Here is a 22,363-nt window from a genome sequence, read left to right on the forward strand (position 1 = left end):
TCTGTTGAAATTGAGCCCCTGCTCTGTGGAAGGTGACGACGGAGAGGACAAGTCACAGACAGAAAATATTTGCAAAAAACACATCTGATAAACTGCTTATCCAAAATACCTTAAAACTCAACATTAAGAAAACAAACAGATTTTAAAATGGGCCAGACTTAGGGCCTGGCCGGTTGGCTCAGTGGTAGAGCGTCGGCCTGGCGTGCAGAAGTCCCGGATTCGATTCCTGGCCAGGGCACATAGGAGAAGTGCCCATCTGCTTCTCCACCCCTCCCCCTCTCCTTCCTCTCTGTCTCTCTCTTCCCCTCCTGCAGCTGAGGCTCCATTGGAGCAAAGATGGCCCGGGCGCTGGGGATGGCTCCTTGGCCTCTGCCCCAGGCACTAGAGTGGCTCTGGTCGCAACAGAGCGAGGCCCCTGGTAGGCAGAGCATCGCCCCCTGCTGGGCGTGCGGGGTGGATCCCCCGATCGGGCGCATGCGGGAGTCTGACTGTCTCTCCCCGTTTCCAGCTTCAGAAAAATACAAAAATAAATAAATAAATAAATAAAAATAAAAGGGCCAGACTTAGACCAAAATGTAGGACTGGCAGGTGAGCATGTGAAAGATGCTCCCCATCATGTTGTCAGGGCAACACAAACTTCCTAACAGCACCTGACCTGTGGTGGTGCAGTGGATTAAGTGTCAACCTGGGACACTGAGGTTGCCGGTTCAAATCCCTGGGCTTGCCTGGTCAAAGCACATATGGTAGTTGATGCTTCCTGCTCCTCCCCCTTCTCTCTCTCTCCTCTCTAAAAAATGAATCAAATCTTATAAAATAAAGTCTAAAGAAACCCCTCCCTAAGAGCAGGTGGCCAGAGGTGAGGCCTGCCACCTCTCCAGGACTCCTAGGTCCAGTCTCTGGAGCATCAGCTGCCTGACTCAGGCAGGCAGAGCACCGGGGGTGTTGAGTCTGAGTGCCTGCCAGCCCCGTCCCAGGGGCAGTGTCCTCCGCGCTGTCACCGAGCCAGTGAAGCTCAGAAGTACAGCATGGTCCCCAGAGTTGCAGGTGCTCTTAGCCCGATTCCGGGGTTGACTGGCACCCGGGAGCAGTCTGTCGTCTCCGAACAGGTGCAGAGTGCTGACTGACGGCAGGGTCCCAGGAGGACACCACCGTTCCGTAGCTTGCAGACGCTGTGGTCGGCAAGGCCCGAAATGCGAGTGGACAGGGTCACGCAGGTCTCACTGGAGTCGGATGTGGGGCGGTGCTGAGCCTGGTGCTGGGCGGGACCAGGGCAGAGACGCCACTGCCCTTTCAGGGAGTGTTATGATGGGCAGCAGTCCCCATCAGGGGCCTGGGGAAGCTCCCTGGTGGAAGGCACTCCTGGAGGGGAAGGCTGCAGAGCTGAGTCAGTTGTGAGGGGAGCTCCTCGGGGCCCCAGCAATGAAGGGTGCACAGGTCGTGTACAGGGAGCCCTCCTGTAAGGAGTAGGCCCCACATCCTGCAGCCCCTGCCCGGAAGGAGTAGGAGGAGAAGAAATGGCCCGGCCCCACTGGGCCCTGACTCCAGATACACATAAGACCGTGCTAGGGTGGGTAAGACCAGGCTGGGTTGGTGAGGCTGTAGGCTGGCAGCAGGGCCACACTTCTGCCTCTGCCAGGTAGCCTGTGCCCGCACTCAAGACCGCCCCCAGGTAACTTGTGTGTGTCCCCTCCCCCCAGGACCTCCTCCCTCCGGTGGAACTCGGGCACCAAGGAACGCATGCTTATCAAGGTTGCCGACCGGGAGCCCAGCTTCCTCTCCCCCCAGGGCAATGGGTACCCCCTGGACAGCCAGGCTGGGGGCCGCAATCGCAGACCCTCCGGTGGGCAGTACTCACCCAGCCTGCAGACATTTGCCCAGGACACAGAGGGCTCGGTCTTCTTTCCTGAGCGGAGGCCGTCACCGTTCCTGAAGAGGGCTGAGTTGGGCAGCTGTTCCCCACTGCTGGCCCAGCCCCGCAAACCGGCCTGCGACTCACAGCCCTCCTCCCCGCGCTATGCCTACGAGCCCCCCCTCTACGAGGAGCCCCCCATCGAGTACCAGGCCCCCATCTACGATGAGCCTCCCATGGACGTGCAGTATGAGGCCGGCGGGACCTGCCAGGCCAGCTCACCCCAGCGGTCTCCGGGCCGCAAGCCGGTGCCCTTTCCGCAGTCGCCCAAGCAGACCTCGGCCTCTCCCTTCCAGCAGCTGGTGCTCAGCAGGCAGAAGTGCCCAGAGCGCTTCCTGAGCCTGGAGTACAGCCCCGCCGGCAAAGAGTATGTGCGCCAGCTGGTGTATGTGGAGCAGGCCGGCTCGAGCCCCCGGCTGCGGGCGGGCCCGCGGCACAAGTATGCACCCAACCCCTGCGGCGGCTCGCTCTCCCTGCAGCCCAGCCCCTGCCTGCTGCGGGACCAGCGCCTGGGTGTCCTGTCCGGGGACTACAGCAGCATGGAAGGGCCCGAGCTGCGTCACGCTCCTCCACCCTCGCCACTCCCCCAGGCCCAGGACGACGCCATGTCCTGGTCCAGCCAGCAGGACACCATGTCCTCCACAGGCTACTCCCCAGGCACGCGCAAGAGGAAGAGCCGGAACCCCTCTCTGTGCCACGCCCCCAGCGCTTCATCCACCGACAGCCCTGGGGACCGCGACCTGCTCCCACAGGCCCTGGCGGAGGAGCGGCCGACGTGTGGGCCCAGCCTGGCCCCTAAGCACGTGGAGGCCAAGGCGGGAGAGGCGGAGGCGGCTCGGGGCGGGGCCGAACCCTTCCTGGCGCAGGCGAGGCTGGCCTGGGAGGCGCAGCAGGCCCACTTCCACATGAAGCAGAGGGGCAGCTGGGATTCCCAGCAGGACGGCTCAGGCTACGAGAGTGACGGGGCCGTGCCGCTCCCCATGCCCGGGCCCGTGGTGCGCGCCTTCAGTGAGGACGAGGCCTTGGCCCAGCAGGAGAGCAGCAAGCACTGGCAGAGGGGCGCCTTGGAGAGGCTCGCCTTCCCCCAGATCCTGCTTGAGAAGAGTGTCTCTGTACAGACCAACCTGGCCTCGCCCGAGCCCTACCTCCACCCCTCGCAGGTATAGGCATGCCACTGGTGGGCAGGGTCCCGGGCAGTGGGCGGGCAAGGGGCAGTTGGTGGTCCCTAAACATGGTGTGGCCCTCACTGTTGCCAACAGCCATGCAGACAGATAGTGAATATCCCCCAAGACGCCCCCAGAGCAGGGCTCCATCACCTAGGTTCCTGGTGAGACCCAGCCAGGTGCTGACAAGTCATCTGCAGGCCAGAGGCCATGCCCTGGGGATCCCAGCCATGGAGGCAGCGGAGGTGGGTGGGTACCAACTTTGGGCTTTTTCCTCCCACCTGTGAACAGACTCTTCGGTGAGAAGTGGTGCAGGTGGGATGTTAGGTGCTCCTCAGGTGGTTCGGAGCCCTTCCCCTCTGGGCCAGATGTGCTCAGCAGGCCCCCAGTGGCCCCAGGACCTTGGGCTGTAGTGGGACTGAAGTAGAAGCCCAGCCAGATGCATCTTCCTGGGGAAGCACCAGGCGTAGACCATGGTCAGGCCTGCAGAGCCTGCATGTGCCGTCTGTCTGGGTGCCATGCTGGGAACCTGGTGCCCCAGAACTTGGTATGAGCCGATGTTCTGGTTCTCACCGCCTGGCCTGCTCCATGAAGTCATGGTGAGGGGTCTGCCCTGGCATCTGCTCAGAGTTGGCAGTGGTCAGAGGGCCTCCCAGTGTCAGGCTCCTCACGCTGACTCCCAGCCCTGCCAGGGAAAACGTACCCAGAGGCCCAGTAACACTGGGCAGTCAGCACCTCCGTGGCAGGGCTGCCTTAGGGCCTTCCAGGCCGGAGAGTTCAGAGCACGTTTCTGTCCATGGCTCATGACACAGGAGGGCAACAGGACAGACAGGAAGGGACCCCCCCCCCCACTAGCACTGGCCCTCCCAGGGTCTCAGGAGCAGGGAGGGGCCTCTCCGGGTCCCTATGCAGTGTTGCATGGGAGGGTGCTGGCACACCTTTTTGAGGCTGGTTGAATTAAGGAAGTGCCAAGCTGGAGACAGGCCTAGCCCTCCCCCGGGGATACCCAGCAAGCACTGCCGTCCTGCCTCCCCGGCCAACAGGTTCCCCGAGGGCCCCACCCAGCACTTTGGGACGGGGGGGGGGGGGGGGTTATGCCTCTCATCTGGCTGGGAGAGGTAGAGCCCCCACCCCCTCACGGCCCCTCTGTCCTCCCCAGTCTGAGGACCTTGGCACCTGTGCCCAGTTTGAGAGTAGCCGACAGACCCGCAACGTTGGGCCCAGCGCCAGCTGCGTGTTCCCCACATTTGTTCTACGCAAGCCGTCCTCGGAGACGGACATCGAGAACTGGGCCTCCAAACACTTCAACAAGCACACACAGGGCCTCTTCCGGCGTAAGGTGTCCATCGCCAACATGCTGGCCTGGAGCAGCGAGTCCATCAAGAAGCCCATGATCGTGACCAGCGACCGCCACGTGAAGAAGGAGGCATGTGAGATCTTCAAGCTGATCCAGATGTACATGGGTGACCGGCGCGCCAAGGCCGACCCTCTGCACGTGGCCCTGGAGATCGCCACCAAGGGCTGGAGCGTGCAGGGCCTGCGGGACGAGTTGTACATCCAGCTGTGCCGGCAGACCACCGAGAACTTCCGCCTGGAGAGCCTTGCCCGGGGCTGGGAGCTCATGGCCATCTGCCTGGCCTTCTTCCCGCCCACACCCAAGTTCCACTCCTACCTGGAGGGCTACATCTACCGGCACATGGACCCCGTCAACGACACCAAAGGTAAGGCCCAGTGCGCGGGCCCCTGGCGCCCCAGGCTCGCCGCCAGCCAGGTAAGGGCCGAGCGGAGAGCTTCCTGGCCGGTGCTGGGTGGCACCTCGGAGGCAACAGGTATGTGGGAGCGGGCACAGCCCCTTCCGACAAGCATGGGTGTCCCCTAAGGGCCGTATCCAGGTTTCTTCTGGGGTGCAGGGTCATCAGGGAGGCCCTCTTCAGCACTGAGGCCCTGTGAGGAGCCACAGACCAATAGGTTGGGGACCCGGATGAGGACACATGACATCTATGTTTCAGCCAGCTGGTGTCCACTCTGCTCTGAGGCCACTGTGGCCAGCTGCCCTGCCTGACGAGGGCAGGGAGGCCACAGTTGGCCCATGTGCACACACTGCATTTGCTTTCCGCTGTCCTTGGGTGTGAGTTGGTGAGCACCCTGGCCAGGCTCGGGCTGCTGTCTGTGGAGACCGGGATGCTCCAGGAGGGTCCTGAGAGCAGGTAGGAACACAGTGACGAGTGCGTATCAGCCCAGCACTGGGTCTGGCAAGACCACCAGGCCATGAGGGTGCTGCAGGCTGAGCTGGTCCTGAGCTGCCTAAGGAGTCAGAGGTTAGGACCAGTGCGGCTAGCCACCTGCGGACAGCTGCCTGGGGCTAAGTGCAGGGCCAGCTCCCACCTGGGCTCCCACAGGCCACACGTCGGGTTCATCTGGACCCAGGCCTGTCCTGTCCAAGGGAGGACTCGGGGCCATGGTGCTGCCAGACAAGCAGCCAGACCGAGTCCTGGGCCAGGCAGAGTGGGCACGGGAACAGGGCTGTAAACAACGTCTGGACACACGCTCTGCAGGAGTGACTGCGCACCCGGAACAGGAGTGGAGTCCAGCACGTGTGTGCACAGTGACAGGGCAGTGCTGAGTCCTGGGGAGGGGCAGAACCGAGCACCCGGAACAGGAGTGGAGTCCAGCACGTGTGTGCACAGTGACAGGGCAGTGCTGAGTCCTGGGGAGGGGCAGAACCGAGCACCCGGAACAGGAGTGGAGTCCAGCACGTGTGTGCACAGTGACAGGGCAGTGCTGAGTCCTGGGGAGGGGCAGAACCGAGCACCCGGAACAGGAGTGGAGTCCAGCACGTGTGTGCACAGTGACAGGGCAGTGCTGAGTCCTGGGGAGGGGCAGAACCGAGCACCAGCCAGCATGTCGGTTGTGGGGAGCTGTGAAGGCCATGACGTCTTCACCCAGGCTACAGCTTTTGAAGCAGAACCCTGAACACGGCAGCCTGGTCTCGCCAGGTAGCTCTCTCCCCCCTGCGCAGCCACACAGGCTGCCGGGTGGCTGGTTCTGCCTCAGTCTCCCTGGGCCACTCCACGAGCAGGAGAACCCCATTGTCTCATGCTTTGGCTCAGCCTCTTCCAAAGGCCTTACACTGTCTTGAGTTGAAAGCTTGAGTTGAAAGCTTGGAAGAATGTGTCCCCTGCTCAGCATGCAGCCCTCAGGGTCCCCGGCGGTGCCTGCCGAGGTAAAGGTGAGTGAGCAGTGCGCAGAGTTCAGAGGCTGCCAGGGCTCGTCCTGCCTGCCAGGGCTTCCGTCGGGAGCTTGGCCTCCAGGCCCCACCTGGGGCCCAACAGGACACGTCCCTTGACACAGAAGCTTGTGCACCTTTGTCCTCGTGTCTCTGCTGTGGGAACCCGGCTGGTATGTGAGAGGAAACCGGACTTGGCAGCGGAGACCCAGATGGTCTTGGAGCGCCATGTGGTCTGGGCCCACACAGGAGACTAGGCCTCTGTGGCCACGCTGGAGAGACCTGCCTCTGGGCTGTGGGATCTGGTCTCACGTCTGTGTCACAGGGCTGCCCCCAGCCCAGCTCTGAAACTCACTCCTGGGTGGGTGTCTGCTGCAGGTCCCACTCAGCAGTGAGCCCATAGGAGAGGCCTCATGCTCCCTCCCACTGGCCCCTGTCAAGAATGTGGGTGCTGTCTGATCAGTAAGGCACGCCCCACCAGCCCAGGAGGATGCATCCTCTGCTCGGATAAAGAAAACCAGAGCCTGTCTCAGGAATGCCAGCGAGGCCAAAGCCAATCCTGCTGCCGTGTGGGGCACCTCACCCTGGACCATGCTGCCAGCTGTAGCCTCAGAAGCCTTTGATTCATCTGCCAGCATGTGTGTGGCATCCATTGTGTGATCACCACCCTTAGGAACCAAGGCACCGCACGGTGAACCCTGGTTCATGTGTACCCGGCCCCCAGCTTAGCGTCGTCTCATACATGGCCATTCCTTTATGCCAGCCAACAGCAGGGTGATTTCTCAGCTTGTCTCCCTGAGACCTCTCTGAGCAGGCGCTCACGGACCTTGCAGGGTGCTTGGCAGTGGACACACACACTGCAGCTCTGCCATCTGCTCTGCAAAGGAGCACGTCACAAGGCTGCAGACCCTGGGGTGTTCTTGACCGCTCACTCAGCCATACCTCAGCAGCACGTAGGGGCTTCCCAGTGAGGATGACAGACCAGACACAGGCATTCACTTGGGTTCAGTCTCGAACTCCTGGTAAAAGAATAGAGAAAGAATTTGAAAAGGCAAAAAACAAAACAAAACTCACAAGGGAATGTAAAATGATGCAGCCACTGTGGAAAACAGAGTGGTCATTCATCAAAAAATTAAACATAGCCTGACCTGTGGTGGCGCAGTGGATAAAGCGTTGACTTGGAAATGCTGAGGTCGCCGGTTCGAAACCCTGGGCTTGCCTGGTCAAGGCACATATGGGAGTTGATGCTTCCAGTTCCTCCCCCCTTCTATCTCTCTGTCTCTCCCCTCTCTCCCTCTCTGTCTCTCTCTCTCCTCTCTAAAAATGAATTTTAAAAATTTTATAATAAAAAAAATTAAACATAGGTTACCATGAGATCCAGCAAATCTTTGTACACACACAGAAGACTTGAAACAGAGACATGGAAGTTATCTAAGCACCTGTATCCATAGCACTATTCTCACAATAGCCAAGAAGTGGAAGCAGCCGTGTCCATAGACAGATGAACAGATGAACAAAAGGTGGTCTGTTTACACAATGGAATGTTAGTCAGGCTCAAAAAGCAAAGAAATTCTGACACATATGTTACAACATGGATGAATCTTGAGGACATTATTGTGCTCCGTGAAAGAAGCCAGTCACAGAATACCAAATACTAGACAATTCCACTCATCGGAGGCCCATAGAATAGTCAGATTTGTAAGAAACGAAAGTGTGTTGGTGGTTGCTGTGGGTTAAGGGAGGGAGAAATGGGGAGTTGTTTAATGAGGACTGAGTTTCCTTTTGGGAAGAGGAAAAGGTTCTGCAGACTGATATGGTGATAGTTGCACAATATGAGTGTACTTAGTGCCATCGAACTGCACAATTAAAAATGGCTAAAATGGTAAATTTTATGTTATGTATATTTATCACAATAAGAAAATGAAACCCAGCGTGTGGAGGACCCGGGTTCGATTCCCGGCCAGGGCACACAGGAGAAGCGCCCATTTGCTTCTCCACCCCTCCGCTGTGCTTTCCTCTCTGTCTCTCTCTTCCCCTCCCACAGCCAAGGCTCCATTGGAGCAGAGATGGCCCGGGCGCTGGGGATGGCTCCTTGGCCTCTGCCCCAGGCGCTAGAGTGGCTCTGGTCGCAATATGGCGACGCCCAGGATGGGCAGAGCATCGCCCCCTGGTGGGCAGAGCGTGGCCCCATGGTGGGCGTGCCAGGTGGATCCCGGTCGGGCGCATGCGGGAGTCTGACTGTCTCTCCCTGTTTCCAGCTTCAGGAAAAAAAAAAAAAAGGAAACCCACAAGGACAGAGAGAATGGAAGAAGAACTACAGTGTGTCCGTAAAGTCACGGTGCACTTTTGACCTGTCACAGGGAAGCAACACAAGATGATAGAAATGTGAAATCTGCACCAAATAAAAGGAAAACCCTCCCAGTTTCTGTAGGATGATGTGGCAGCATGTGCGCACGCGCAGATGATGACATAACACCATGTATACAGCGGAGCAGCCCACGGCCATGCCAGTCGATATGTGGACGGTACAGAGGAAAGTTTAGTGTGTTCTGTGGCTCGCTAAATTCGAATTCGTGACCAAAGTGCAATGTGAATATCGGCGCGTTTATAACAAATCACAAAGCACCACCACATAGGAATAACATTACTGGGTGGGATAAGCAGTTGAAGGAAACCGGCAGTTTGGTGGAGAAACCCCGTTCTGGTAGGCCATCAGTCAGTGACAAGTCTATAGAGGCTATACAGAATAGCTACCTAAGGAGCCCTAAAAAAGCTGTGCGTGAGCCCACATCGCACTGCACTGAGTAGGTATGAAACTGGGAGAGTTTTCCTTTTATTTGGTGCAGATTTCACATTTCTATCATCTTTTGTTGCTTTCCTGTGACCAGTCAAAAGTGCACCGTGACTTTACAGACACACTGTATGTTTGGAAAGCTGAGAAGCGTAGACAAGTCCCAGGAAACTGACTTGACATACCGAGAAAGGTGGGTCCCAAGCTCAGAAGTTGAAGCAGGGAGCAAACCCTTCAAAGCTCAGTAGTGGGTGGAGCTGTCTTCCTCTAACAGTGGTTTGGAAAGGGGGTGATCTTGAAGCCAAAAAACAAAAGAGCTTGTTAAAAGTCTGTTTAAGGAAGAAAGTAGCTACAGTGGAGTGAGACTAGATTCTGGACCCAGAGTGTAAAATCCAGCCACATTTTCAAAATAGGCCATATTTTGAGCTGTAAAGTCTCAATAAATGTTAAGGAATATAAATCATAGAAAGTATTCTCTGACCACAATGGAATTAAATTATCAATCAGTAACACAAAAATATCTGGAAAACTTCCAAGTATTTGGAAGCTAAAGCATGCACTACTGACTAACCTGTGGGTCAAATAGAAATCAAAAGGAAAATTAGAAAGTATTTTGAACTGAAAGAAAATGAAAGCAAAACATTCTGAACATGTAGGATACAGTCAAGATAGTTTTTAGAGGGAAATTTATAGCACCTAAATGCCTATATTAAAAGATAAGATCTATAATCAATTACCTCAGCTTCTACTTTAAGAAACTTTTTTTAAAAGGAGTATAATTATATCAAAAGTAAGCAGAAGAAAGGAAACAATGAAGATCAGGGTAGAAATCAGTGAAAGAGAAAATAGAAAAATAATGCAGAAAGTAAGTGAAACAAAATGCAGATTCTTTGTGAAGATCAGTAAAATTGATAAACCTCCAACCAGACTGATCAGAATAAAAATAGAGAAGACATAAATTACCAGCATCAATAATGGGAAATGATACACTACAGAGTCAGCAGATGTTTACAATAAGGAAATAGTATGAAAACTTGACACCAATAAACTTGATGGTTTAGAGGAAATAGACATATTCCTTGGACACAAACTACCAAAGATCACTCAACAAGAAATAGACAGCTAAAAATAATAATATATCTGTTAAAGAAAGTGTTTGAAGGTTTTTATGTTTTTTAATTCTCTAGTAAAGAAATTTAGTTGGTGCTTAAAAACCTTTCCACAAAAAATTCCAGGTCCAAATAGCTTCACTGGTGAATTCTACCAAACTTTTTATTGTTTGTATAGCAATTCTTTGCAAACTTATCTAGAAAATTGAAGTGGAATGGCCCTGGCCAGTTTGCTCAGTGGTAGCGCGTCAGCCCAGCGTGTGAATGTCCCAGGTTCTGAATAAGTGGGTTTTTTTTTATTCATTGAATCAAAGGTTGGTTTAAGCCTGACCTGCAGTGGCGCAGTGGATAAAGCCTCGACCTGGAACGCTGAGGCCGCTGGTTCAAAACCCTGGGCTTGCCTGGTCAAGGCACATATGGGAGTTGATGCTTCCTGCTGCTCCTCTCTTTCTCTCTCTCTCTCTCCTCTCTAAAATGAATAAATACTGAAAAAGAAAAAAAGGTTGGTTTAAGCCTGGCCTGTGGTGGTGTAGACTTGGAACGCTGAGGTCGCCAGTTCAAGACCCTGGGCTTGCCTGGTCAAGGCACATATGGGAGTTGATGCTTCCTGCTGCTCCTCTCTTTCTCTCTCTCTCTCTCTCTCTCCTCTCTAAAATGAATAAATACTGAAAAAGAAAAAAAGGTTGGTTTAAGCCTGGCCTGTGGTGGTGTAGACTTGAAACGCTGAGGTCGCCAGTTCAAGACCCTGGGCTTGCCTGGTCAAGGCACATACAAGAAACAACAAGCAACCAATGAAGAACTGAAGTGAAGCAACTATGAGTTGATACTTCTCATACCTCTGCCCCCATAAAATCAATAAATAAAATGTTTTTTAAAAAGTTGGTTTAACATTCAAAAATCATTGTTAGTTTTCACTCAACAGAGTGAAAAAGAAAACCCATATGATCACCTTAATAAATGTAGAAAAAGCATTTAACGAAACCCAACATTGCAGTTTTGAAAAAAACGCAAAAACTTCTTTCATTATTTATTTATTTATTTTTGTCAGAGATAGTGAGTCAGAGAGAGGGCTAGACAGGGACAGACAGACGGGAACAGAGAGAGATGAGAAGCATCAATTATTAGTTTTTTGTTGCGCACTGCAACACCTTAGTTGTTCATTGATTGCTTTCTCATATGTGCCTTGACCGCAGACCTTCAGCAGACCAATAACCCCTTGCTGGAGCCAGTGACCTTGAGTTCAGGCTGGTGGGCTTTTGCTCAAACCAGATGAGCCCGCACTCAAGCTGGCGACCCCAGGGTCTCGAACCTGGGTCCTCTGCATCCCAGTCCGATGCTCTATCCACTGCGCCACCGCCTGGTCAGGCGAAAAAACTTCTTTAACTTGATGAACAGCATCTGTAAGAACCTATACAGTCAACAGTTCAAATGCTGTAGAGATGCTCACCTGAAAGCTATGTACTCATTAATCAATGTCACCCCATTAAATTTAATTTCAAATAAAACCCCAAAACGTACAGAACCTAAGAGATTGGAAAGTAGGATCTCAAATAGATACTTGCACACACATGTTCACAGCAGCAGTGTGCACGGTGCAAAATAAATGCAAACAACTCCAATGTCCTTCAGCAGATGAACAGATAAACAATGTGGTCTGTCCATACATTGGAATATTTTTCTTTTTTTTTTTTTTTTTTTTTTTTAATTTTTTATTTTATTTTATTTATTTATTTTTAGAGAGGAGAGAGAGAGGGAGATAGAGAGATAGAGAGGGAGAAAGAGAGGAGAGGGGAGGAGCTGGAAGCATCAACTCCCATATGTGCCTTGACCAGGCAAGCCCAGGGTTTTGAACCGGCGACCTCAGCATTTCCAGGTCGATGCTTTATCCACTGCACCACCACAGGTCAGGCTGGAATATTTTTCAACGATTAAAAAGGAAGGTCTCGGCCCTGGCCAGTTGGCTCAGCGTAGAGCATCGGCCTGGCGTGCGGGGAACCCGGGTTCGATTCCCAGCCAGGGCACAGAGGAGAAGCGCCCATTTGCTTCTCCACCCCCCCCCCTTCCTCTCTGTCTCTCTCTTCTCCTCCCGCAGCCGGGACTCCATTGGAGCAAAGATGGCCCGGGCGCTGGGGATGGCTCCTTGGCCTCTGCCCCAGTCGCTAGAGTGGCTCTGGTCACAACACAGCGATGCCCCGGAGGGGCAGAGCATCGCCCCCTGGTGGGCAGAGCTTCGCCCCTGGTGGGCGTGCCGGGTGGATCCCGGTCGGGCTCATGCGGGAGTCTGACTGTCTCTCCCCGTTTCCAGCTTCAGAAATAAAAAATTGAAAAATAAAAAAAGGAAGGTCTTGGCCCTGGCCAGTTGGCTCAGTGGTAGAGCGTCGGCCTGGCGTGCAGGAGTTCCAGGTTCGATTCCTGGCCAGGGCACACAGAAGTGCCCATCTGCTTCTCCACCCCTCCTCCTCTCCTTCCTCTCTGTCTCTCTCTTCCCCTCCCGTAGCCAAGGCTCCATTGGAGCAAAGATGGCCCAGGCGCTGGGGGTGGCTCTGTGGCCTCTGCCTCAGGCACTAGGATAGCTCTGGTTGCAACAGAGTGACGCCCCAGATGGACATAGCATCACCCCCTGGTGGGCATGCCGGGTGGATCCTGGTCGGGCGCATGAGGAAGTCTGACTGCCTCCCTGCTTCCAACTTCAAAAAAATACCCCCTCCCCCCAAAAAAGTCTCTTTCTCTCTCTTTTTAAAAGATTTTGTGAGCCTGACCTGTGGTGGCGCAGTGGATAAAGTGTCGACCTGGAAATGCTGAAGCCTCCGGTTCGAAACCCTGGGCTTGCCTGGTCAAGGCACATATGGGAGTTGATGCTTCCTGCTCCTCCCCTCCTTCTCTCTCTCTGTCTCCTCTCTCTCTCTCTCTCTCTCTCTGTCCCTCTCCTCTCTAAAATGAATAAATAAATTAATTAATTTAAAAAAAAGACATTTAAAAAAAAATTTGTAAGAGTTTATTTGAGGCAAACTGCCGAAATGCTGGGGAGCAAGATCTCAAATGCTCTGGAGAATGACAGCTTTGCAGCTTTTTTATGTATTTGAGATTAAGGCAGGAAATAGGAAGATTCTTTGGAGGTGGGAGAAAGCAAGGCGAGGATTGGATTACAGGACGTTGAGGTTATGTGCTTTCTTAATTTCTGGTATTTCGAAGGTAGGAAGTTCTGATATGTGCCACAACATGGATGAACCTTTAAAAAAGTTATGCAACATGAAAGAAGCCAGGCACAAAAGGGCAAATATGATATGATTCAACTTCTATAAAATAGGAAGCTTCGTAGTGGCGGAAAGTAGATTAGAGGTTGCTAGGGAACTGTTTCTGTCTGTGGAGATGAAGCGATTTTGGAAGGAGCTGTGGTAGGTGCACAACATTGTGTGCGTTCTTTTTTTATATAATTGATTTTTCCAGGGAGAGGAAGGGAGAGACACAGAGGGAGAGGAACATGACTCGTCCCACTTACTCCTGCCGTCATTGGTGGTTTCTTGTATGTGCCCTGACCAAGGTTCAAACCCACAGCCTCATCACATTGGACGCCGCTCTGACCAGCTGAGCCACCCAGGTGGGGCCCACTCTGTACATTCTTAACGCCACTGAATTGTACACTTAAAACGGTACAATGGCTATATTTTCTGTCTATATTTTTCCAAAATTAGGGGGAAAAATGCTCTAGCCAGCATCCTATGGAAGGTAATGCACTGGCTGCTTTCTTACTAAGATCAGGATGCTCAGCCTGACCTGTGGTGGCGCAGTGGATAAAGCGTCAACCTGGAAATGCTGAGGTCGCCGGTTCAAAACCCTAGGCTTGCCTGGTCAAGGCATATATGGGAGTTGATGCTTCCAGCTCCTCCCCCCTTCTCTCTCTCTCTGTCTCTCTCTCACCCTCTCTCTCTCTCTCCTCTCTAAAAATGAATAAATTTTTAAAAATTAAAAAAAAAGCCCTTGCTGGTTGGCTCAGTGGTAGAGCGTCGGCCTGGCGTGCAGAAGTCCCGGGTTCGATTCCCAGCCAGGGCACACAGGAGAAGCGCCCATTTGCTTCTCCACCCCTCCGCTGCACCTTCCTCTCTGTCTCTCTCTTCCCCTCCCGCAGCCAAGGCTCCATTGGAGCAAAAATGGCCCGGGCGCTGGGGATGGCTCTGTGGCCTCTGCCCCAGGCACTAGAGTGGCTCTGGTCGCAACATAGCGACGCCCCCTGGTGGGCAGAGCATCGCCCCTGGTGGGCGTGCAGGGTGGATCTCGGTAGGGCGCATGCGGGAGTCTGTCTGACTGTCTCTCCCCGTTTCCAGCTTCAGAAAAATACAGAAAAAATAAAAATAAAAAAATAAAAAATAAATAAAAATTAAAAAAAAAAAATCAGGGCCCTGGCCGGTTGACTCAGCGGTAGAACGTCGGCCTGGCGTGCAGGAGTCCCGGGTTTGATTCCCGGCCAGGGCACAGGAGAGGTGCCCATTTGCTTCTCCACAACTCCCCCTCTCCTTCCTCTCTGTCTCTCTCTTCCCCTCCCGCAGTGAGGCTCCATTGGAGCAAAGATGACCCAGGCGCTGAGGATGGCTCTGTGGCCTCTGCCTCAGGCGCTAGAATGGCTTTGGATGCAACAGAGTGACGCCCCAGATGGGCAGAGCATCGCCCCCTGGTGGGCATGCCAGGTGGATCCCGGCCGGGCACATGCGGGAGTCTGTCTGACTGCCTCCCCGTTTCCAGCTTCGGAAAAATGAAAAAAAAGAAAAAAAAAAAAGATAAGGATGTTCAAGCCCCTCCACCCCACCCCTCATGTCTGCCACTGAGCACTGGAGGGCCTGGCCAGAGCGTCTACACGGCTCGGAAGAGTGTTGTCTTTATTCACAGACAGCACTGTCTTCTATGTACCAGATACTACGGGGTCTATAAAAAGTACTACAAGGTAAAAACTAGAACAAGTGAGTTTAGCAAGGTGGAGGATATAAAAATATTTCTGTGTATTAGCAACAAACTGTTGGAAATGGGTGTTTTAAAACATAATTTGAAATGGCCTCAAAAATATGACACAGTTAAGGATAAGTCTGACAAAAGATGTATCACACTTCTATGCTGAAACTAGAAAACTTTGCTGAAAGTTAAGAAGGCCTAAATCAGGGGTCCCCAAACTTTTTACACAGGGGGGCCAGTTCACTATCCCTCAGACCATTCGAGGGCCGGACTATAAAAAACACTATGAACAAATCCCTATGCACACTGCACATATCTTATTTTAAAGTAAAAAAACAACGGGAACAAATACAATATTTAAAATAAAGAACAAGCCTGACCAGGCAGTGGTGCAGTGGATAAAGCGTCGGACTGGGATGCAGAGGACCCAGGTTTTTTTTTGTTTTTTTTTTTTTTTTTTTTTTTTTTTGCATTTTTCTGAAGCTGGAAACAGGAAGAGACAGTCAGACAGACTCCCGCATGCGCCCGACCGGGATCCACCCGGCACGCCCACCATGGGGCAATGCTCTGCCCACCAGGGGACGATGCTCTGCCCATCCTGGGCGTCGCCATGTTGCGACCAGAGCCACTCCAGCGCCCGAGGCAGAGGCCACAGAGCCATCCCCAGCGCCCAGGCCATCTTTGCTCCAATGGAGCCTTGGCTGCGGGAGGGGAAGAGAGAGACAGAGAGGAAAGCGCGGCGGAGGGGTGGAGAAGCAAATGGGCGCTTCTCCTGTGTGCCCTGGCCGGGAATCGAACCCGGGTCCTCCGCACTCTAGGCCGACGCTCTACCGCTGAGCCAACTGGCCAGGGCCTTTTTTTTTTTTAATGTTTATTTTATTGATTTTAGAGAGAAAGGTATGGTGAGAGGAAGAGAGAGGCAGGAACATCGATCTGTTCCTGTATGTGCCCTGACTGGGGATCAAACCGGCAACCTCTGCGCTTTGGGACAATGTTCTAACCAACTGAGCCATCTAGCCAGGGCTAGGAGGACCCAGGTTTGAGACCCCGAGGTCGCCAGCTTGAGCACGGGCTCATCTGGTTTGAGCAAAGCTCACCAGCTTGGACCCAAGGTCACTGGCTTGAGCAAGGGGTTACTCGGTCTGCTGAACACCCGCGGTCAAGGCACATATGAGAAAGCAATCAATGAACAACTAAGGTCTCATAATGAAAAACTGATGATTGATGCTTCTCATCTCTCCGTTCCTGTCTGTCTGTCCCTATCATCCCTCTCTCTGTCTCAAAAGAAAAAAATACAAGTAAATTTAAATCAACAAACTGACCAGTATTTCTTTTTTTTTTTTCCTTTTTTCTTTATTCATTTTTAAAGAGGAGAGAGAGAGGGAGAGAGAGAGAGAGAAGGCGGGAGGAGCTGGAAGCATCAACTCCCATATGTGCCTTGACCAGGCAAGCCCAGGGTTTTGAACCGGCGACCTCAGCATTTCCAGGTCGATGCGTTATCCACTGCGCCACCACAGGTCAGGCAGTGACCAGTATTTCAATGGGAACTATGCTCCTCTCACTGACCACCAATGAAAGAGGTGCCCCTTCCAGAAGTGTGGTGGGGCCAGATAAATGGCCTCAGGGGGCTGCATGTGGCCCGAGGGCTGTAGTTTAGGGAACCCTTGCCTAAATTAAAGGCGAGGTATATGCCATGCTCATGATTCGGAAGACGGTGTTGTTCAGATGCCACTTCCTACCCAGGTTGTCCCATCGATCAGTCCTAAACTAAATCTTCATAGTTTTTTAAACTTACAAATTAGCAGGCTGTTTTAAAATTCATAGAAAATGCACAGAACCTAGACTAGCCAAAATACCCTTGAAAAGAAATGAGCCCAAGCTGGATAGCTCAGTTGGTTAGAATGTCATTCCAGTACATAAAAGTTGTGGGTTTGATCTTTGGTCGGGGCACATAGAGGAACAGACCGATGTTTCTGTCTCTCTCCCCTCCCCCTTTAAAATAAAAAATGAGCATCAGCTCATAGTTGTAGCTTCCCTTATGCGCCTTCACCAGGCAAGCCCAGGTTTCAAACTGGCAACCTCAGCATTCCCGGTTGACATTTTACCCACTGTGCCATCAACAGATCAGGCTAACTTCATCAAAATTAAATCTGTTAAGAGAATGAAAAGAGAAACCATGTACAGACAAGCAAGGAGAGGAGGCTAGAGGGAACCATGTGGTGAGGGGTCAGAGTTGGGCACGTCGGTGGAAATATTTATAGGTGAATGTATACAGGGCCAGTTGACGCATCTCTCCTTGAATGTCGGCCAGGAGCACCCAGAAACAGTGGCACCCCGATAGTGGTGAGCACATCTGCCACCTGGTTCTCGGGCTGGTGCAGGGAGTGTACACAGTGCGAAAGCGAGGGTGTGCTGGAGGGCAAGGGGGACAGCGCTGTACTACATGACACGGAGCCACCGAGAGAGCTCCCAGCACCCAGAGCTGGAGCAATTCGAGCAACAAAATGAAGTCGCATCAGATTATAACCCAAAGTGTAAAATCAATATCTGAATTTCCATCCAGATGTAAAAGTGATGAGATAGGTAGAGGTCTCCCATGCAGGATGCAGATGGCCCACCCTGAGTGCAGCTCCGACGTGGACAGATGGGGATCGAAGGGCGTTTTCTGCAGAGTGGGAGGTGTGCCCAGAGTAGCCTGAGAAGGCAGTACAGACATTAAAGAAGGGGGTGTGCCCTGCCTTTCTGTGCCCGGGGGTCCCGAGCTGACTGCGTGCCCTTCCTACACCTTCCCACCTGCTCCGCCGAGCTCGGAGGGCCCCTGGCGCCGGCTCAGCCACACCACCCAGATGGCTGGCACACACAACCACAGATCTATCTGTGTGGGCGCACGCCCTGCCCTGAGAGTGGGAGCAGGAAGCATCTCCTTACAGAACGCTTGCCCCACCCCAGCACGCCAAGGCTGGGCGCTGACCAGCGGCCCCATCCTCTGAGGAGTCAGTCTGGTGCGGGTGTGGCCACCTTCCCAGCTGACCAGGCTTGGGCCCAGGGGCCTCCTCCAGCCACATGGGGACCAAGTGGGCACTTGCTCCTGCCTTTGCGTTCGTGGTCCTCATGGCTCTGTTTACTCCCCAGTGACACAGCACATGAAGGAACTCCTGGAAAGGAACACTAAGAAGAAGTCCAAGTTGAGAAAGAAACCCAAGCCCTATGTTGAGGACCCGGATGGTAGGGCCTCTCTCCGCAGCCAGATGGGCTGCGTCTGCACCGCTCTGCTCTCCGGCCTCGGCCCTCTGGCCTCCTCTTTCTAACCGCTTCTGGGCTCCGGGTGGGGCAGTTGTGGGGGGGTGGGGGCACACTAACCATCAGGTCTGTGGCCTCCTCCTGAGCTGGCTGGACTCCGGTCACTGACGGGAGGGACTTCTGGGAGAGGCCACAGGGGCCCTGCGCCCTTCTCTTTGGTGCTCAGAGTAGTTTTCAGCTTGCAGTCTGGGTTCTCAGTAGGGAGGGGTTGAGGACTGTGGGCCAGGGCCTGCTGGCAGCACCCCAGGTAAGTGTTTGTGAGGAAGTTCCCTGTGGGCAGGCACCTCCCAGCCCCGGTCTCCAGCCCTGGGGCTAAGACTCAGGAGCCACCCCCCCATCCAAGCTGTAAGGAAGCTGTGTTCACACAAAGCTGTGCCCTCCCTGCCAGGGGAGCTGTGGACCCCATTGCTGTCCGGTCAGCCCCTGCCCTGCCACCCCCCTTCCCCAGCCGGGGTGCACCCCTGCTTTATCTGCTCTTTCCCTGAAACCACTCTACCTTGGCCCTTACTCTGGGCTGCCATTGGCTCCCTTGTCTGGGGTAGGGGTGGGCTCCTGCCTAAACCCTTTTTTTTTTCTGCCTGAGCCCATTTCTTTAAACTTTTTTTTTTTAATTTATTGATTTATAGAGAGAGAGAGAGAGGGGAGAAGCGGGGAGTATCAACTCGTAGTAGTTGCTGTCTGTCTATGCCTTGACCAGGCAAGCCCAGGGTTTCGAACCGGCGACCTCAGCATTCCAGGTCAACGCTTTATACACTGCGCCACCACAGGTCAGGCAGTGAGTCCATTTCTTGAGAGTCAAGTTGCATCATCCAGGTGGACCTGCCGAGTCAGACACTGCAGCCTGAGGTGGTCCTGGGTGGGGAGGAGGGTCTGGCCCTGGCACAGCAGCGTGGGCTCTGGGAGAGCCGCTTTCACTGGTCCCTCTGTGGGCCTCAGTCTCCCCACCTGTAAAGCAGGATGGGTGGGTATGACTTGGTGAGGCCAGAGCACCCACAACACTGTTAGGGTTTTTCTGGGCTGCCCATGGGCAGTGCCAGGCTCCCCCCGAGCACTCGGCAGATACCCCACGTCCCTGGCACAAGAAGCTGTGCCCACAGCAGCAAATGGTACAGAGGGGTCTGCGCACACATGGTTTCAGTCCCTGGTCTGCCCAAAACTCTGTGGCACCAGCTCCCAAGATAGTACTTTCCAGCACATGTGAGACGGGTTGCCCTGTCCCCATTCCACATAGGGGGAGACTCAGGCCCAGAAAGGCTGCATCTGGCCACAGTTACCAGCTGAGTTCGTAACCACAGGATCTTCAGGTCACAGCCTGTTGGAGAGGTTGTGCCGGGCCCCAGGAAGACCTGGGACGGAGGTCAGGGTAACTCTCCCGCAGCCACCAAGACTAGGGACAGGAGGCACTCACCTGAGGGAAAGGTGGCCCTGTCCCCAGTGTGAGGGACAGCGAGTCCTTGCTGCAAAGTGCTTCCTGGGCTCTGAGTCCCATTGCTTGAGCACTGTCCAGTCTCCTACACTAAGAATTCTCCCAGGAGGGCCATGTCAGCCTGTGGCCGCAGTGTCCAGGCGCTGTGTCCACAGCTGGCTGATCAGTGGCTGCAGCTAGGATTCTCTGCCAGGGCTCTGTGGGTCTTCAGGGACCAGAAACAGACTCTCCAGGGTTTAAGCATCTGTGAGAAATGGTTTTTTTTATTTCCATTACTCTAAAAAAAAAAAAAAAGAGTCCCCTTACCAGTTAAAATGACAAAAAACTCTGGTGAATATTAGAAATGAAGATGTCCACATTTATGTTTTTCACACTGGGATCCAAGGACCCCCGTGTCCACAAAACATGGCTTCCTTTAAAAGACTCGGACATTTGGATGTGAGACTTGGGCAGAAGGCAGGCCCAGCAGGGCAGAGTGCAGTCCAGCCCATCTGTCTGTCTGTCCCTCGGTCTGTGGCATCCCGCCCAGATGGCTCCTCTGGGTTTGGCCTCGCTGTGTGTTTTCTGTCTCTTTGCTGCTTCCCCTTTTCTCCCCTTCTCTGGGCCAGGAACAGTGCTCCATAGTTCCAGACCCACCTGAGCAGGGGATCCTCCCTTTCCCCCCCTCCCTCTCACCTCATCTCTGTGTCCGGAAAGCCCCCTGGCCAAGGTCCCTGACGTCCTTGCCCCCAGAATGCCAGCCCAGCCACCCACAATGACCCATAGCAAGAAATTGTGCTGCCAGAGGCCGAGTCGTAGAAAACCCACAACCCTCCAAAGGTAGTCCTTCCAGGGCATTGCCCCCCAACTACTCCAGGCTCCTGACCAGGGCACCCCCCACACTTGTCCCCTTACCTGCATGTACCAGGCCTGGGCCCACCTCCCCTAACCCTACCCAGGCAGCCCTCAACCCAGCAGTCATGGGGTTCTGGGGCCTTGGCCCTCTCCCAGAGCTGCCCAGGGTCTCCAATTAGGGGCGGGATAGTAAGAGAGCTGGCCCAAGGCAGTGGGTTCTGACTGCCTCCAGGCCAGCTACGTGTGGAGATGACCCTTCTCAAGCTGTAGGCTCTGCAGGCCCTGCGGGGAGAGGGAGCCTGAAGTTTGGAGGCCCCGGGACCCAGGCCTTGCCCTGTCCTGCCTGTGACTCCTTTGAGGGAACAGACCTCATACCCAAACTGCCCTTCCTGGATGTGGTGTGGGAAGCAGGGGATGGCGGTGGTGGTTTGACAGGGGTTCTTTCTCCAGCCTGGCTCTTCTGGAGGTGAAAGAAGTGCCCCTTGCTTCCCCACGTGGGTTTCTGTTCTAAAGGACAGCCCTGGAGAATGAGGGCCCACTGCCCTAGGCAAGGGGTGGGCAGGAGCCTGGCCAGGCTGGGTGGGACACCCCGCGCTTTGGCAGGGGCAGCCTCTCTTCACCTGTTTGCTGCTTCCTCTCTTAGTCACTGGCTGGCCTGCAGCCCCCGGGCCCTACACATCCATGCCAAGCCAACCAGCATCCGTTCTTTTCCAGGGGTGGCGATAAGCACATATGCCAAGTACTGTTACCACAAGCTGCAGAAGGCAGCCCTGACTGGGGCCAAAAAGGTACCAGTGTTTCCCAGGACAGCTGGGCAGGGGCGGGTGGGCTGTGCCAGAGACTTGTAGATGGTACAAAGGGAGGCAGGGACCTTTGGGCAGTATACACATGGGGTGCACAGTGCATGGGGTGGCCAGGGAAGGCCCCAAGCGGGGGTGCACGCCCAGCTCAGGAGCCAGCGTAGACAAAGGAGTATGTGGCTGGTTAAGAGCATCAGACCATCAGCCCTAGTGAGGATAGAGGCAACAACAGCTGCCCCAGGCCTGCGAACATCTGGCTAGGTGCAGAAGGCAGGCCAAGGAACCACCTTTCCCAGACGGGACCCTCCCCTCTGGCAAGCAGGCTCAGAAGACTGCCACGGGCTCCTTTGCTCACACTGGGCTACCTGCCAGCCATGGAGGTCTGAGAGACCTGACCCATCACAGGGCTTCTGCCAAGAATGGGCCCCACCCCACAGGTGAGCCCGTCCCACGTGGACAGATGGAGAGGTGGTTCCAGCAGCACCCTCCTCTACTACTTCCCTGACATCAGCCCTCACGGGACCCCCTACCACCTGGAGGAGCTTGGCAGCCAGACCCCTTCCTACAGTCTGGGGGAAGTCATTCTCTGTGGCTTGTATAGAGGACAAGAGGCCTCAGTCACTCCACACAGCTAGGCCTTGTTCCCTGGACAGTTGGGACCTGTGGCATCCTCTCCTGTCTACCCTGGTGGGTGCAGCATCTGCATGCCTCCCCCTCCCCCCTTTCAGCCCACTGCCTCACCCAGGAAGCCCCTTGGGCCCTCCTGCACCTGGCCCTCCCCACTTCTGTTGATGGCAACTGCCCCTCACTGTCCCAGAGCCTGGTCTCCCCGCTTTCTCTATCCCCTGCATGTGTTGCTCCAGC

General features: G+C 54.3%; 1 protein-coding gene and 1 non-coding gene across 6 annotated transcripts in view; one reads left to right on the forward strand and one right to left on the reverse strand.

The window, feature by feature from the left end:
• Window positions 1–22,363, forward strand: part of ARHGAP39 (Rho GTPase activating protein 39) — an 84,763-nt gene that overhangs the window by 60,283 nt on the left and 2,117 nt on the right. For 4 of the 5 annotated variants that reach the window (XM_066265363.1, XM_066265365.1, XM_066265368.1 and 1 more), the window contains 4 exons: window positions 1,698–3,069; window positions 4,232–4,793; window positions 18,272–18,364; window positions 21,414–21,487. In XM_066265363.1, the coding sequence (XP_066121460.1) occupies window positions 1,698–3,069; window positions 4,232–4,793; window positions 18,272–18,364; window positions 21,414–21,487 (2,101 nt within the window). The remainder of the gene's footprint in view (window positions 1–1,697; window positions 3,070–4,231; window positions 4,794–18,271; window positions 18,365–21,413; window positions 21,488–22,363) is intronic. The other variant, XM_066265367.1, reaches the window with a different exon arrangement.
• On the reverse strand, window positions 15,917–15,992 carry TRNAS-AGA (transfer RNA serine (anticodon AGA)). The gene has a single exon. It is a non-coding gene; the product is annotated as a tRNA-Ser (tRNA).

This window comes from Saccopteryx bilineata, chromosome 3, assembly GCF_036850765.1.
Source record: "Saccopteryx bilineata isolate mSacBil1 chromosome 3, mSacBil1_pri_phased_curated, whole genome shotgun sequence".
NCBI lineage: Eukaryota > Metazoa > Chordata > Mammalia > Chiroptera > Emballonuridae > Saccopteryx > Saccopteryx bilineata.